This window comes from Prenolepis imparis, unplaced genomic scaffold (assembly GCF_030444845.1).
Source record: "Prenolepis imparis isolate NDT839.2.m4 unplaced genomic scaffold, iyPreImpa1.0 SCAF_11, whole genome shotgun sequence".
Lineage (NCBI taxonomy): Eukaryota > Metazoa > Arthropoda > Insecta > Hymenoptera > Formicidae > Prenolepis > Prenolepis imparis.
The window spans coordinates 8,046,400-8,063,663 of NW_028141169.1; the positions used below are offsets into that span (position 1 = coordinate 8,046,400).

At 36.9% G+C, this 17,264-nt stretch overlaps 1 protein-coding gene across 1 annotated transcript in view; it reads right to left on the minus strand.

Annotated features, from left to right (window-relative positions):
• The window catches only part of LOC145942518 (uncharacterized), a 53,007-nt gene that overhangs the window by 4,933 nt on the left and 30,810 nt on the right, over positions 1 to 17,264 (minus strand). The window contains exons 2-8 of the mRNA XM_083049332.1: positions 5,961 to 6,311; positions 4,121 to 4,257; positions 2,973 to 3,173; positions 2,294 to 2,637; positions 1,884 to 2,103; positions 1,303 to 1,608; positions 96 to 674 (exon numbers count right to left, since the gene is read on the minus strand). Coding sequence (XP_082905458.1) covers positions 96 to 674; positions 1,303 to 1,608; positions 1,884 to 2,103; positions 2,294 to 2,637; positions 2,973 to 3,173; positions 4,121 to 4,257; positions 5,961 to 6,300 — 2,127 coding nt within the window. The 5' untranslated portion in view covers positions 6,301 to 6,311. The remainder of the gene's footprint in view (positions 1 to 95; positions 675 to 1,302; positions 1,609 to 1,883; positions 2,104 to 2,293; positions 2,638 to 2,972; positions 3,174 to 4,120; positions 4,258 to 5,960; positions 6,312 to 17,264) is intronic.

The following is a 17,264-nucleotide window of genomic DNA, read 5'->3' on the forward strand; positions in this document are numbered from 1 at the left end:
AAAGAATTAATTGTTATTGTTGAATAAATAAAGATCTAGTTAACTAGGCTTTTAAATATATATAGGGAAGAGAAATCTTATTATATCGTACGTACAAGTTCGACTCCTTGCCAAGGATATTCTGCGACAACAAGATTCGCCATGCTATGCTTCTTGACATCCGCCATGCGCCGATCGCACGTCCATCGATTCACCAACGGGTCTATGTAAGACGCGCAGTTCTTGCCGCCGAACGAGGCCCTGACGAAGGACAGCTCTATCCTGTGATCGGGCTCGGTCTCGAATTTATATACGCAGCTCAGATTCTGCGCCCCGCCGCGACCGTAGAAGAAGACGCTTTTTGGTGATGCGAATTTGCCGGCATTAGACGAGGAAGAGGAGGAGGAGGACGATAGGGATGATGTGGAAGACGTGGATGAGGTCGATGACGTCGAGGTGAACACGTGGTTGCATGAGATGGCTTCGTGCACAAACTCGTAACGTAGCACGAAACTTATCGGATACAGTGCGCTACCCTGGCGCAATATGTGTTCCAGGGTGAGATCGCGGCCGGTTGACACGTAACTCTCCGCGAGGCTACACGGTCGCGTGTGACGACTACTGTTGCGCAGCAGACTGTGGTCACACAACCGCGGTATGTCGTCCTTACAGAACTGTCCTATCAGTGTAACATTCTGCAACGATTATTACATGTATGTCAAGATAGAATACCGAGTGTGTTTATTGCCTAACTAACTATTGTGTTCGGAAAATAATTATATTTAATTATATAATAATTATCCATATAAAAGAAATATTATTATGTTGATTATATAACAAATTCTTTTTCACGAGATTTATATTATGAGATTCTTATAGAAGCACAGGACACATTTAATTTTCTAAATTTTTTGTGTTTATGTTTATATACATATTACTTTTTTAGTAGCAAATTTATTTTAAATTTAATGTAATTAAATATATTTTTATTTCAAAATAATTAAATAAAATCTAATTCGAGATTCTTTAAAATTTTTAATAAACCTCCCTAAAGAAGGAAGAAGCGTAATTGAATTTTTATTTAATTACTTGGCAAGGAAAATATGTGTCCTGTGTAAAAATAAATTTTCTTTTTGAAAACTGGCGCACTACTATCGGCGTCCGGCTAGCTCGGGAAATTTACAATCTCTGTGAGAGCCTTACTAATATCTTAATTGAAAGTTATTTTAGTATCGAAATTTAGTGCGAAATTTATTTTAGCGCACGAAATGAAAAAGTTATCAAGTAATAAACTTTATAGTTGATGCAGCTTGTGGTACGTACTTTTCGATTAGAAGCAAGTTTGTCCACAGTGATATCGCCATCCCATATTAGAAGTTTTGCGTTGCAATCAGCGGTAGTATCGATATTTGCAGCCGCTTCGACGCTGGCGACGTAATATTTAACGAACGATAACCAAACGATCTCGTTGACCTTTCCTTGGAAGTGATAACGGCAGGTGGTGTTTGGCGGTAAAGAATGTTTCGGGTTTTCCAGAATGCCCGACGAGTTCTCGTCGCCGGATATATAAAAATCGCAGTTCTCGTTTTCCTTCACGAAACTTCGAGACTTTTCATCGACAAAGATCACCTGTACACATATGAATATATATGAAGAAGATAACGAGAGATTAATTTTTTATCGCATATATTTAATTTTTATTTATATTCAGAGATTTTATTTAATTAAACTCTTCGTTATATTTAAATAACACGCCGGTGATATAAAAAATGAAAAGAATCACGAGCCATTAGTTTTTATAAAAATCGCAATTTCCATATTTTATAACAAATTTATGGCACAGTATATATACATGCATTTTTTTGTGAAATAATACAGTAATGTTACAGTATCCGGAGAATTACCTGAACTTCAAGCTCAAATCCTGGTAGGAAAGACAATGGAACTGGATGAAATGGATTGTCGTACGGGGATGTATGAAACTCCAACAACATCGTATTGTGACTACTGACGATGTCGGGCACCGCGTCTCCTCCGCACAGTCTCACAAGCACTCGATCTGAGGTTGAACCTCCGTCATATACCGTCAAGTAATCTTGCACGACGTTGCACTGATCCCACACCCTTGAATAGCATGCAAATTTTATTTAGAAAATGTATTCCGCATGTTACTCTCGCATTCATTTCGCTTGTGTCTCTCTGTTGCGCTTTTTATCTTTAAAAAACCTATTTTGCATATTATAAAAAAAAAGAGAATGCTTGCGGAATATATGTCAATTAAATATGAACCTATTAAATATCAGTAAAAACTCACCTGAGCACTCGTTGACTTCTGTCGTACTTGACGACCTGGTCCTTAATGTGTATCTTGTGACTGTTTCGCTGACTAACGGCAAGTAAAGCTCGATGACCCACTGGCGCGCGGTTTTGCTCCACCCGATAGTAGCAAGTGACATTCCTGGGGTAAACTCCGGGATAATTCGGGGACTGTAGTCGGCAAGCTCTAGTATCGCATTTGGTGAGGACACGATCGCAATACGTGCCGTTCACCAGCTCGCCGCGCCATGTGGACATACTGCTGTTTCCATATCTGAGATGCGCCTCGCTTCTTCTCAGGAACTTGTACGACAACTTGAAGTCGAAGTTGTAGCCGATTCCCTGAGACAGAAAATTGTGCCGCGATCGTAACAGCCGAAACTCTCTTATTTCCCATCAAATTTGTACAGACAGACAGACACATCTTTTAATAACAATTGTAAATGAAGAATTTACTCTAAAAAATGAATTTAACGATTAGATAGCGAGAGAGCAAATAGTAGCGCATCTCTTTTAAAATTATTTTTTTGAACGTATGGTAATTTAAAATATTATTTTATCCAAATTAAAATTTTTCCCTCTGGAGCAACTTCGATGAAAGTATATTCGCGCGAGTTTTTGCGAGAAATTGCGCGAAATCAGTACGCGTATTCTCGTGAGCTAACGCAATTTCTTACCTGCTCTGATAAACGTAGTAAATATAAAGTCAGATTGATGGAAGGAGTTTCGCTGTAATAGACGGTGTAGCCCCACGCGCTGCCACACCATTGTCCTCCTGTCGCAGGACGACCTTCCTCGCGAATAGTCATGAAACCATCTGGACATCCTTCCGATGTAAAGGATAGAAAGCGGCCGACCGTGAAGGTATCAAAAGTTAACTGTAACACGGGGGTATTATTCTAAAAGTTATGAGCAGGCGAATATCCGCGTTCCGCAACCGGCTAACGCTTTTTGTTGGAGAAGTAAAATTACAGGTATCAAAAGTTAGAACCACAAGTATCACTGACCTTTTACGATAAAAGGAAATATTTCTGTTATAATCTCGTTAATTATAATACACGTTAAAATTTAATTAAAATTCTGAAAGTGAAATAAATAACGAAGAGAAGAGCAATGTGAAAAAATCGTATATAATTTATGTAATATATAAAAAATATAGAAAAAAATAATTATATTAATTTCTTTAAATTTTCTATAATATATAAATTATATGCTATATCTGCATAGTCAGTTAACTCTGTTTTGATTTATAATTTAAGTGTGAATTATAATTCTATAATATTGTATTTAAATTTTCTATAATTCAGTAGAAACATATCTAAAAAAAGATTTTAACGCGATTTGGGATGGTGGCCCTCTGTGATCATAAAAAAAATTTTTTTCCAGACACTCGTATGTCTTTTTGACACTTCTATCATCCCCTGGTTGATTTATCGCGATATATAAAAGTTGCCTTTTAGACCGTAACTCCCGCTAACAACGTATATAAGTCTCGATTCTATTATTGCGGGGAGATATAATAATCAATGTGTCAATATCAATCAGGATCAAAAATGTACTCGACGGAAACTTTAATTCACGAGAGATGAAAGATCTGTAGAGTAAGCGTATTCCGCGGAATGTTTACTCAGCGCGCGCGCGCGCGCGAAAATCTGATTTAATTTCGCCAATAAACGCGATAAGAATCGTAAAAGCCAAGGATATAAATTATTATCCGGGCTCCGGCGCGGCTGTCTGCTCCATAACAGACTCCCACGCCGATCGCGGGTGGGCCACCACCCCAGTCAGCATTATTTTCTACAACTACATCATTTCTATGTCCGACCTGGACTAGATCCCCGAGATCGGATCCGGCGGCAGTGAAATTGAGATGACACAGGAATGGCAGTCGATCCTCCCTTGGCCGGCGTATCTCCACCCTGTAGGTCCGACCGACGTCACCGTACAACGTCCGATTGCAAGCTGGAATGTTTTCGTTGTGCGATAGGTACGTAAGCTTATGATTCTTCGTTTTTCTGGATTATAAGGAGAGGAATGATAAAAATAATATCCGAGAAAATTTTAACGCCTAATTACGTGTGCGATGTAACATCGAAAAGTATAATGTCCGATTGCAAGTAGGTAATGTTCTCATATGGAAGATATATAAATGTAGGAATATCAATGTAGTACGTCATAATGAATTAATATATATGATGAAGAGACCAAGTATTATTTGGAGCAAAATATTAACTCTTAACTACTTTCACGATTTTCGTATATCAAGCCGTATAAAGTCCGGTGGCAAGTTGAAATGTTTTTATTACGCAATTATTATGCGCGAAAAATAAATCCTGGGGTGTAATTATTCCGGATTATAAAAACGCGGCGCGTGATAAAATATTATTTTGTGAAAAGGTATATCAACTCTTGAAATAAATCTCTCTCGCGCAATATAATCTGTACGTACAGCGAGAGATTTATGTACACGTTAATTACACAAAAATACATATTGCTATATTTAAATATATATTTGTTACTTATTTTTGTAATATGTTTGTTTTTAATATGTATTTAAAAAATTAATAGCGACGCTCAAAATGCACTAGTGTAAATACTGACGTGTTAATATTCTACTAATTAAAAATCTTTGCTACATACTTTGTATATTTTCTTATTTTATAACCGCGCTACGCGTTTCTAAGCGTAAATAATTATTCTACATAATTAGCTCATTTGGATCCGCGTATATTTTAATGTGCAATTTGAAATTCTATGAAGGAATTGAATCACGAATGCTATAACAAATACTATTACCATTCTATTGAAATGTGTCGCGCATATATTATCGAAAATTAAAAATTTAAAAGAACGAAAATGCGGTATTTGTATAACGTAATTATATTTGAGCTTCACAAATCGATTAAATTTCGTATGCAGGTAATTAGTATTATATCAATAACAAACGGATAATTTATTTATCTCGTTATAAATTATCGAATAAAAATTATTTGACAATGTACGCTATAACAAAAGCCACATGTCGAGACAAACATGGGACTAATAATATATTCCATAAATAGAATTTTATAACGCGATACAGTTTTGATTTTTATAGGAATGGAACCAAAATGATAATGCAGCTAAATAATTACTGGCTCGAAACATTATTCGCTCGGGTGAGCGAAAACTTTGTTTCTGGTTTAATATATATGCAGTAATTCGTAATATTATGAATATATATGGGATAAATACGCACTCACGCTTGCCCGTTTATAATAATTATTTTCCTGCTTTATTTTATAACGTGTATCGGTTTTTACAATAAACAAACTTTTCGTTTCATTATATGTTTGTCTACCGTGGATATTTAATTGTTCCTTTAATAATAATTAATTTGTGTCCAATAAAGATATTCCGACGTAAAATTTGCAAGAAGTTGTTTTGATTCAAGGATACGATAATATAAAATTCATTTTGAATTTCAACTGTTTCGATTAATCAACAATTACATATAAATTTAGATTTAATAAGAGAGTCGAATCGCGCGATAAATTAATTCGCCAGGAAATGATCGCTCGGAAGAAACCATCCATTATTTTCCGGATTAGATGCCAAATAAAAATCGTCTTTAACGAGAAAACTCGCCTCGTTCGAAACTTGTCTCACAGGGATCTGATACTCACGAGTGCAATATCTCGGCTCGTCGGACTTGTCGTCGCAGTCATTCTCGCCGTCGCAGTACTTGTCCTGTGCGACGCAGTGTCTGCTGGTGCCGCATTGGAACTCGGACGGTCGGCAGAGCGACTCGCTGCCAGCGGGCTCCGACGTCGGGCTGGACGTCGACGAGCTCGACGACGACGACGAGGACTCGGGTGACGTCGCGCCGGAGTAAACCGCGTATCCGCTCGGGTATCCGGAGTAATCCGACGACGAGATGCCGAGAGAGCGATAACTAGCCGAGCCAGCCTCGTTCGAGGCCGCGATCGCGGCTGCGATCAGCAGCAACCGCCGACACATCAACATGCCCCCTCACCCTGAAAATAAAATAAAAAAAAAAAAACGTATGAAAAAAACAAATAACGTTGGTAAAAATTTTTATATGTAAAATATATAAAAAATACTAAAAATATACATAATATTCTAACTCCCTTTCGTCACGCAATCGTGGGATTCAGCATAACATGGTGGTTCAGATTAATTTTCATAGAGAAGATACTTAAATATAATTCTTAATTTTATTATTAATTATTGTTTTAGATTAAAAAAATATTAGATTGATTTAAGATCCGACAGTTCCGATTAGATTAATATTAAACGAAATTAATAAAATATCTTGTGACAAGTTCATTTCGGACAGGATACAGAATTATTAATTGAATTTTACCTTAAATTTTATTAAAAATTTTAGGTCGTCCAAAACGAGCTTTGGTCTCATCGATAAATAATTGTGTTAGAAATAATATATGGGATCGATTTATAATATATCTTGCTAACTTCATCCAATACTGTGCTCTGTATCAGACATCTACGGCTTCTGATAGTAATGGTAGTTTCATAAGTCTTTATCTGCGCAAAGTTCACAGACAATAGAGTCCTAAGGGCTCTACAAATTGTCAATAAATGGCATGAACTATCCAGTTTCATCAAGAAAGAGAAAGTCTCCTTGTTTAGTCTTTATACTGGAAAAGAAAGTGATTCACGTATAAACGAAATAATACGTTTTTAGCCATTTGTTGCATTGATACTACTTCAAGAGCACAAGAAGAAGAAGAAACGGTATAATTCAGAATCTTGAAAAAGTAAATTGATATTGCGGAAAGACCTAGGGAAAGTCTTGGCGAGACCTTGGATACATTCATTGGTCGAGGATATATTCTTAAAAAGAACCGAATAAATAGTCGTAATATTTCACGGCTTGCAGGTGTTGCTTCAGCTCGTTTCGCGTAACGCTTTTTAGCGACGGCTTTTTTACACACAGCAAAGCCCTTCTCTTTTGTGGTTACATTTTTCTTCCACCGTGTGTGTTGTGTTTCCCTCTTGTTGCTTCAATTTCGTGTATATAGTTTCGGTGAGATAATTATGTTGATAAAAGTGGAATAATATTTTTTCTCCATTGTTTTCAAACGTTTAATATACTTCGGATCTTTAATTAAATCATTTTATGAAAAAAATGAAATTGTCAATTATTTCAAGATTTGCGTTTCATGTAGATACGTGAAAAAATATCTCTTGTGATATTTTTCCGAAATTTTTCTAATTTCTAATGCGTTTGGTTCGACGATCAATGAGTCGTTTGATTGCGTGAGAATAAAACATTCTTTGCTTTACTTTGACCTACTCGCTCTTTCTCTGTGTCACAGAGGCTGCTGTTGACGAGGGTGAATCATCAACAATGTTGGTTCGCCCGATGTAAAATTTTCCCTTTTTCTGCTCTCCATCTCTCTTATAACTGGACCCTTCACTTTTCATGATACTTTATCCATTCCACTCGAGTTCTTTTTTCCTTAGTGTCGTATACTATCAGACTCGACGATTTTTTACATCAAGATGTGGCCCGACATATTTTCTTTTACATTAAATAAAAAAATATATAAGTATTTTAATAATTAACACAATATACAAAAAGTACAAAACAATAAAATAATAGCTCTGACTCGAAGAACGCGTTTATCTTATCTTGCTCTTTGACTAACGTAAACAGGTTCCTCGACATGCGACAAAGTTTCAAAACATAAAATGAATACCAGCTTTAACTCGTTAAGACACTAAATACAACTCGGTCGGAGATTCCCGCAGAGTGTTTAGAGAAAAGCGGATTATGCTAATTCTATTCAGAAAACTAACTCCTCTTACGTGAATGGACTCACCAGTGTTCCCTGAACAAATACACCGCGGATCTATTAATTCGTACATTTCAACCCCCGCGCGCGGGTCGATATTGCGCGAGTATTCACAACAGCAAAGTTCACCGTCCTTATTCGACCGAAGCTCGCTAACACCAAACGCACGTTTACAAAATAAATACGATGCCACCGTCATCGCCGCGACACTTGTGTCATCTCGCCTTTTAACTCCGAGTTGTACATGCCTCTCCGCAAAACCCATCGGTTGTCACATGAATATCCATGCTAATGTAAAACGCGCGAATGTCAGCGCTAACGAGCGACACGACAGCGAAAGCGGAAAGAACTGGTGGAATAAAAATCTGATTTCACCAACAAACAAGACTAAAAATAAACTCGTATGCGTTGAGCGACTATGAACGAGAATCGGAAGCGAGTGAAGCAGAAGAGAAACTGGGAGGAAGGGTGGATGCAAGAGGGTCGCGCGGGGGTGGAATCCGCAATAAAAGATAACCGGATTCAAGTGCGGGGACTCTGCGTTGCACGCGAGCGACAGTAAAGGCTCTGCTTATTAAGTAGAGAGGAATCTGGACCGAACCCACGAGAACGTGTAGCGCCGAGGCGGACAACGGAATATGGTAATTCGCTCGACGGGACCAGCCGGAGAGCGGGATGGGCTGGCTCACTTCGCAAATATATATGCGCCATACGAATGTCACTGAGATTGCACGCGTGCGAAGTTTACGCCAGCGGCCGGCGCGATCGCACTTGCAGAAAAACAATTTACGCCTCCGATCGGTTACTTTAAATTAAGTCACGTGCCGGAAATATCGTAAAAATGTTTCACGCGTTGCGAGTATTAAAAGATTTATACTCAATAGGAGAAGTACCCTCTTCGTTTTTTTTTTTTAATACTATTGAATAACGTGCTAGATGCAGAGACATACTTTAAAATATTTTATGTCTAGCATATATTGAAATAAATGAAAATTTGCTGTAAAAGAAGCGTACGTATATATACATATGTACTGAAGATAAAAATTTTGACAAAAATATTCAAATAATTTCAAGAAAATACTAATATTTATTTAAAAGAACTAGAAGAGATTTATTTTTCGCGTCTCTATTTTGTGCTTTACGAATTACATTTACGAGTTTACACTTAACGTATAAATTAAATTTATTTATTTCATACCGCTCGAAATTCCATTGCGTTCACGTTGCAATAATCGGTGAAAATTTTTTAAGTGTCTAAAACTCGTCGGAAAAGAATTTTTTACAAGCGGGAGCCTCGTTTAGCTACCCCCTCGATTACTGTAACGTCCGTAGGACCGGCTCTCTGCGTCGCTCTTAAAAATCGGTTCTGACCCTTATCCCACGATAGGCACTGAAAAAGTGGTCTTCCGCCAATCTGGCATGGCGAAGTGGAGGGAAGACCCGTGTGTTAAATTGCCCGTACCGGCCCGGGAAATTGGGTCGATGCACGAGAAAATCGACTGCAGATTGAGAGAGAAAGAGAGAGAGAGAGAGGAGCTTCCAGAGCATCGAGGATCGAGCTCCATCGATGCGAAATTGGAGCTGGAAATCGTGGCGCAAGAAGCCGAAAGGGGATTGGAAGGAAGCACAGAGGGACGAGAATAGAGGAGAAAGAGAAACAGAGGAGCGAGGGTAAGTTAGAGTCGATCGCACGATGCCAGGGATCGACGATTTTCGCGATCGTTCGAATTTTCGTCCATCAAACTGACTGCGTTTCGATGGCTGGCATCCCTTCGGCCCGGTGTTTAAAGTCGAAGAAATTGGCGCGGATCGAGGACGAGCGATTTCGGCGTAACAACCGAAAGTAGCAGCGCGGAGTCCTCGTGCTCCGATTTCGGTTTTATATGCCGTCGTTACCGGACGCTTGCATCTATTCAATAACGACTCTGGCCGTAATTTAAGTTTTCGCTTAAGTGTGCACATTACGCTCCCGCGAATTCCTTCGGTTCGTTCCTCGTTTCTTGGATTTTCCTCACGCCCTCGAATTTCAGCGAGTATCCTTCGCGCGAAATGCCAGTGCAATTCTCCTCCGAGACGAGGAATAAATGCATAACAAATGCCGCAATGTACGCAACTAGCGAGATTAACTGTGTATTGCTGAGAAAGAGGAATCATCCCGTAGTACGAAACTGCGTGTATTCGTGTTGTTATTATTTATTATTTATTAGAATCCACAAGTAAATCTGTATTCTGTTATTCTTTAATTTTCGAATGCGGCAAGTATGTATTTTAAAATATGCATGCGCGACGATATTGCGAAAGAGAAGAATTCTGTGTAACGTAACATTTTTTTTCCTCTTGCGGAGACAAACTGAATTGCAGCCAGAGATAGTTGAAAGACGATCGAATTGGCCGGAGCAAAGCGTGCGTTTACGTGGAAACTTAAATTACGCAAATCGTCATTGAATAGACGTAAATGTTCGGTGACTGCACATATAAATTCCGTTCGTTTTTATCAAAACTGCGAAACTTCTATGAGGTCAAATAAAACTTAATTGCAACTATTTTCGAATAAATGGAACAATATTTCTCACACAGTAGTGAGATATCTATATAGCTATCATTTTTAATGAATTTCTGATGAATATATATTAAATGAGTACTTTTATGACTTTAAAGATTTTGTAATAACTATTAATCCCTTCGTTATTAAAAAATTATAATGCGTTGTCTTATTTATCCTGTCTTAATTAATCTATTCGATCTTAATAAATCTTGTCAATTAATCTTAATCTCGTCAATTAAAACAAAAATATTAGTTGAAAGCGTGCGTCTCATTTTAATTTTAATTTTATATGCAAATGAAATAATTGAGCTGTTGGATGGAAGAACAATAATATATGTATATAAGCTTTGTTCTCATATCAAGAAATCAAATTATTAAAGACAGTAAATTTGATATAAGATCTGATTATTTTATCGCAGTATTTTTTTATGATCTCATAAAGAGAAGGATAATACGATTTTATGTCAACAAACTGCATAAAAATTTATAGATATATCAGAGCTTTATTTTTATATATTTATGTATAACTCTTTTACGTGAAATGGTAGTTATGATTATATTTAGGAAAAACAGCCGAAAAAAAAGGTTTACGTATTCTTTTTCATTTAATAAATAATAGATATATAGAAGTAAGTGATAATCTAACAAATTAGCATAAAATATCACAGTTATTCTTTAAAATTACAAAAAATTCCATCATCTCTCCTTTTAAAATAACGTTTTATGTTTAAGATAACGTGAACGCAATTTGTTTTAAAAACGTACCTATACGTTCGCGTTAAAATCTCGTTTTGTCACACGAAGTACTCTTCAAAAAACGTAAAGCTGTCGCGATAAACAAGCGCGACGGATACGACAAAAAGAGGAAAAATTTTCCACGCGGCCTCTTTTATTGGAAGAAACAAAAGAGTGCGCGCTCGTTTAAATCGCGACCGAAAAATCTTCTTAACCGAGTTCCGAAGAATTTGCAGAACTTGACGAGCATCGAGCAGCCTGTTGCTCTAACTTGCCTTAACTTGCCCGCGCGCGCCTTCATCATTTCCGTTTCGCTCAGAGACAAAGAGCCCCGAAGACAACGTCTGCCTTTTCCTAGAGAGCGGCTCGTTTCCGTCGTCGCGCGCGCGCAAGGTACGAAAATCAATATCCATTTCCATTCGAAACATCGCGCCGGCCATATCACGGTGTCTTCCGGTTGACACTTCTCTCAGCATCGCCTGTTTCCACTTTCGAAGGACAGACGGTCGCCAAGGGTCGCTCCCCCTCCCAACGGCACAGATATCCGGTGGTTATTCTTGGATATCCGCCCATATTCAATTGTCTTGCAATATTCAGGAAGTTAATACATTTATAGTGAATGACGTGGTTCTCTTTCCAATATTAATCTAATTTATAATATATAGCGAGCCGATTTTAACTTGTCGTTCTTGTTGTTTCGCTATTGATTGTCGCGCACAAACATTTCTTAAATATTTTCGGAATATCGATTTTGTCTTATATTGAGTGTCTGAAGAAAAAAATAATCTAAGAATGGCTCTGTGTAATAAAATGCATACGGAACTTTTATCTCCTCCAAACAATGAATGATATATAATTTCGACATTACATAATTTATTTATAACAGTGTAAAATATAGCGTAATCAAGTAGCGAATAAAAGCAATACGAATAAATATCCCTAGCTCTCTGTATCGAGGACATATCTCGACAGACCTCCAATTGAACATCCAAGAATATACCCATCGGACATCTGCGTTGCGTTGGGCCGCGGTCACCGAAAATCGGCCCTTCGATCCAATAGTTGCCAATGAGGCTCATACCTGGCGGTAGGCCGATACGGTCGCGGCCAGATCCATTCGGTCCGGAATAGTCGGCATTCAGAGCCGGCGGTCTGTCCGCCCGGACGCAACGAAGCCCGACCGCATATCTGGTTCTACTACTTTGTCGCGCTGGCCCGCTGATCCGCGATCACTGGCAGCGCGAGCGACGCGGCATTCGACGCTGCGGATAGAGATACGGAGCGTATATTCGTGGGTGGCCAAACGTGTCCGAAAGCTTTTGCGTTCGCGAAATCGCTGCACTCGCAGAAAAGCGCTGAACGAACAAAAGCCGGTTCCAGCCCGAAGGGCGGACCGTCTAATTTCCGTAAAAACGCTCGCGTCGCTGGAATTTGGCTCGCGTGCGACCGATACCTCATTGTTACCGCGTATCTATGTACGGCGACGGGATCCCCGGATACATTGATTCGTGAGATACGTATAAATATATACGGTAAGCTCCAGAAAAATCCTTCTCGAACGTATAAAGGAAGACGCCGGAAAGAAATGTGCAGTCATTTATTTTTCTATAAAAATGTTTCCGCCAATTCTGCTGTATTTTTGCGATTACGCTATTATTTAGCGTATTATCGCGACGATTGGAAAATTATGTTTCAATATATATTTCAGGATTTGGAATATTATATTATATTGAAGATGAGAGATGTAAAAGATTAGAGTTGATATAATATATTATATAATATTAATTATATAGAACTTATACATTATATATATGTATATTGTATGAATAAAATATAGATAAAACTCGAATATATAAAATGGTTATATATATATCTACTTAAATTTATGCTATAAATAAGACCTAAATTTCGTACTGATATCCTGCAGATCAATACGCTACGTATGTATGTACGTCTGTGATTTTATAGTTTTAAAATTATCGCTCATAGTCTCGTTTTTTTCAGGATTATATAACGCGTCATAAGACATACGTAATGTGACCACTTTTTCTAGAAACATGGATTTTCGTGTATGTGCACGAAGCGTGGTTGCTGCAAGTTGAATGGTCGGGGAAAAGTGCCAGCAAAAGGAGCGAAAAATGGAAAAATAAATATCGTACTCTCTGTAGTAATGCGAAGCGTTGCCAAAAATTTCAAGCTTCCTCCACCCTACATCATGAAGTAAAGTACGTTTATAAATAAAGTTACTAAAATTTGATCATAGAACAAGAGCTTCATTCAGAAAGTACATAATAGATTTTAATTTTATTTTTGCAAATATATATATGTGTGGCAGCATGAAGTGATTTCAATCATTATTTAACGTCGGCTATGCGTTTATTACATAAAAACTTTTAGCGTATACAAAAATACTCGATTGTTTAATTAATAAATTAAACATTACAAGGTTGAATAAAAATTTAAAAAACAGATTACGCGCGATATTAGTCCAGGAGAAAATGAAAACGTACATTCAATATCCGGCATTAAAATTGAATTTTATAGAATCTTGATTCTCTGGCCAGTAATTCCGGTATAATTGCATTCGTGATTTAAAGTTTCAAGCGCGCTTCAAGCGCGCTCGCGCGTCTGTTGTGGCAATTGTGTTTTTCAATTGACATAAAAAAAATCATCCACAGATTAAGCGGAACTGAAATTGTCTCGTTTATGTCATTAAATTACCCCAACGATGAGAATATATCTTTTAAATAGGACTCTCTTTCGAGATAGTGCAATTTTGTAACGTGTTATCGCGTAACATAATACGACATGAAAAATGATTAAACCGACATAACAAGTTTTATTTTTGCATCACAAATTTCATGTTACTATAGAGTTTTGCAACTGAATTAAATTTTTTGAAAAATTTTTTATACATATTATCAATTTGTTATTAATGCAACGGTATAGAATTATATAAAAAAAATCAATATTACATTTATATATACGCTGTATACTTTAGATACAATATAAATATATGTATATTAATAAAGCTCTTTTTTTTATTTTTATGCTTTCTAGTCCATATCGCGACTTTCTTAAATCGTTCGCCCATTATTGCCAAATATACAATATTGCAAAAGAGAGGGAGAAAAACAAGTACGAAGAGGAATAAGAACCCTCCACTAGTGAAATTTGTTATCGAATTGCTAACCAATCGACCGGCTAGAAAAACAAATACAAGCAATCCCAGAGGAACAAATAACGGTACTTTTCTTCTTAGGTAGCGTGAGCTGAGAGTAAGTAAACCGGTGCGACTTGGTCATCATCAGGATTTTTATCTACGTCCTGTAATTTCTCTCTAACACTCTTTCTCGTCGAATATAACATAGCATGGAATAAAGTCGCATCCAAGATATGACCTATATTCGATTATACAATATACTTATATATATGTGTGTGTAACTCGGTGTATTGATCATACTTCAAATATGAAGAAAGTTGAGAATAATATTTATTTAAAAAATGAGACGAGATTAAAAGCCAAACTTTCAAAAATACAAGGGAAATTTAAAAAGCTTGCTAATAAATAAATAATTAATTTTTTACTAACTTATTCATTGCACAACATTAAATAATGAACAATAATTATTGATATAATGACCACCAATTGTGAAAATCTAATTAGAAACTTTCTTGTAGAATTATTGTATTAACTCTACTTCAGTATATATGTATTCTTTCCTCTATTTCCCCTTTCTTTCTTTCTCTCTTTTTTTCTTTCTTCTTTCTTTTTCTTTTCGATATTATTCTGAATATTTCATATAAAACTATACATGACAATTAATATTATATTGTGTCGCAGTTAATTTAAAATTATAGCATCTCATCTAAAAGTATGCAAAGATTATATTTTAATGTTCTTCTTGAGAACTTCTAGATTCTTATTGAGAAACAAGCTCTTCATATAATGATTATATAACTATGTCATTATATCGCGTCAATGTGAAATATTCATGAATTCTCATTATATACATATATATGATATAATAATAATAATAATAATAACCACAAATCAATGCTTTTGGTCAAGCATAGAAAGCCAAAAATGTGGTTTATGCACAATTAATTTTGCGGCTATCAAGTTATCTATTCGAGTATCGAGCGCGTTCCCTCAGAGAATGATCGTTCTTTTCATATGGTTTGAAAAACAAAATCAACTTTTTAACTTGGATTGAGATTATAAATTGATCAATACAAAAAATTGATCATACAAAAGTTTAACAGTTTTAACAAAACTAAATTCAATTACTTAGATAAATAATAATTTGCTACTGTAACATTAAAAACCATTCACGTTGATAAAACACAAAATAAAATGTAAAATAAAAAATTCTGAAAATAACCAAAATAGAAATGTGTTGGATTAATTACTTTTTGACAGAATAGCAATTTCGCTTAAAATATTTTAGTGTTAATCTGTCCTATAAAAAGTTCAGAGAAGCAAATAACGCACATAGCTCATTATATAAATTATATTATAACTAATGAAAAAAACTAAGAAATTTTTTAATATTTTGCTGTAATAGAACACGACTATTATTTATTAATAAAAAAATATTCAATCTCTTCTTCATATACATATATAATATTCATATCTCTCTCCCTCTCACTCTCAGCAAGAGATTACTATATATCTTACGCAGTTAAATTCTTATCAAAACTTTTATCTTATAAATCTTATTTATTTAAGAAAACATCAGCAACAACAACAACTGAAATCTCGGGAGGAAAGCATTCGATAGAGCATTAAATTTTAGGCTTTGAAGACACCATATGCGCGTCCCCGTTCCCGATAAGAGTAATCATACCGTAAGATAGAAACTTGTAATTCGCGAATATAAACTATGAGCTCGGTTTCTGTGTCTGAAAGTAGTGCGAGCATTTGCCGGCGCAATCTAGCATCGTCAGAATATTTTATCCAGCGATCCGACGATCTCTTCCGGTCGTCGCCACCTACGTCGCACAAGCGCCGTCATACATCATCCTGTGTCCGGAACGCTCTATAGAGATACGCGCTCTACACATATAACTATCACACGAAGTCCGATTTTTTTATTTCTTTTTTTTTTACTCTTTTTTTATTTTCGCCGTATCTCTTCGATATGCGCGCGAGAGCCTGGACGCCGAGAGCCAGGAACTCGTCATTATATTGTTCTCTGCCTCTGATTTTCCCTCACTCTCTCCGGGCTCTACCTTTCATCCCGATCGTCATCGCGCCCGTCGTTCTCTTATCCGCATGCGGAGAAAAGAATCCCGGTCAGCGGAATAATGGGGCGTACAATTGTTGGATATTTCTCTCGATTAATCCTCGTCCGAGATTGCGGGGATACGCGCGCGTGCAAAATATAAGCCGTATATATCTGAATGAATGAATACGCGCCTCGTCTCGTTCTGGCAGATGGGAGAGCCATCGACGCCGACAGTATCATTCAAGCTCTTTTCTTCTCGCGGAACGCAATCAGGACTGCGAGATATAATCTCCCTGGGAGGGAAAAGTTTACGACGAGAAGCGTTAATTAATTAACTATTAAACTGTCCTTGCGTCTGTACTTTCGTTAATGTCGCGCTTCGCGCGAGAGGGTTAAGAGCTTTCGAATAATTCCAGAAAATTGATATTTCCCCGTGCGTTGCTACACGTCGTCGGGCTGCGATATCGAAATAGTTACATCGAGAGCACACCCTTTTTTCTCTTTCTCTCTTTCTCTCTCGAGCGATAATCAAAGCACCGCGTTGAATCCCCTTTGAAAGATGTAGAGGGATATCGGAAGAAGCGATTGAGTGTGGGTGGGACGACCCGTGCGGATAAAAATGAACGATGATAATGA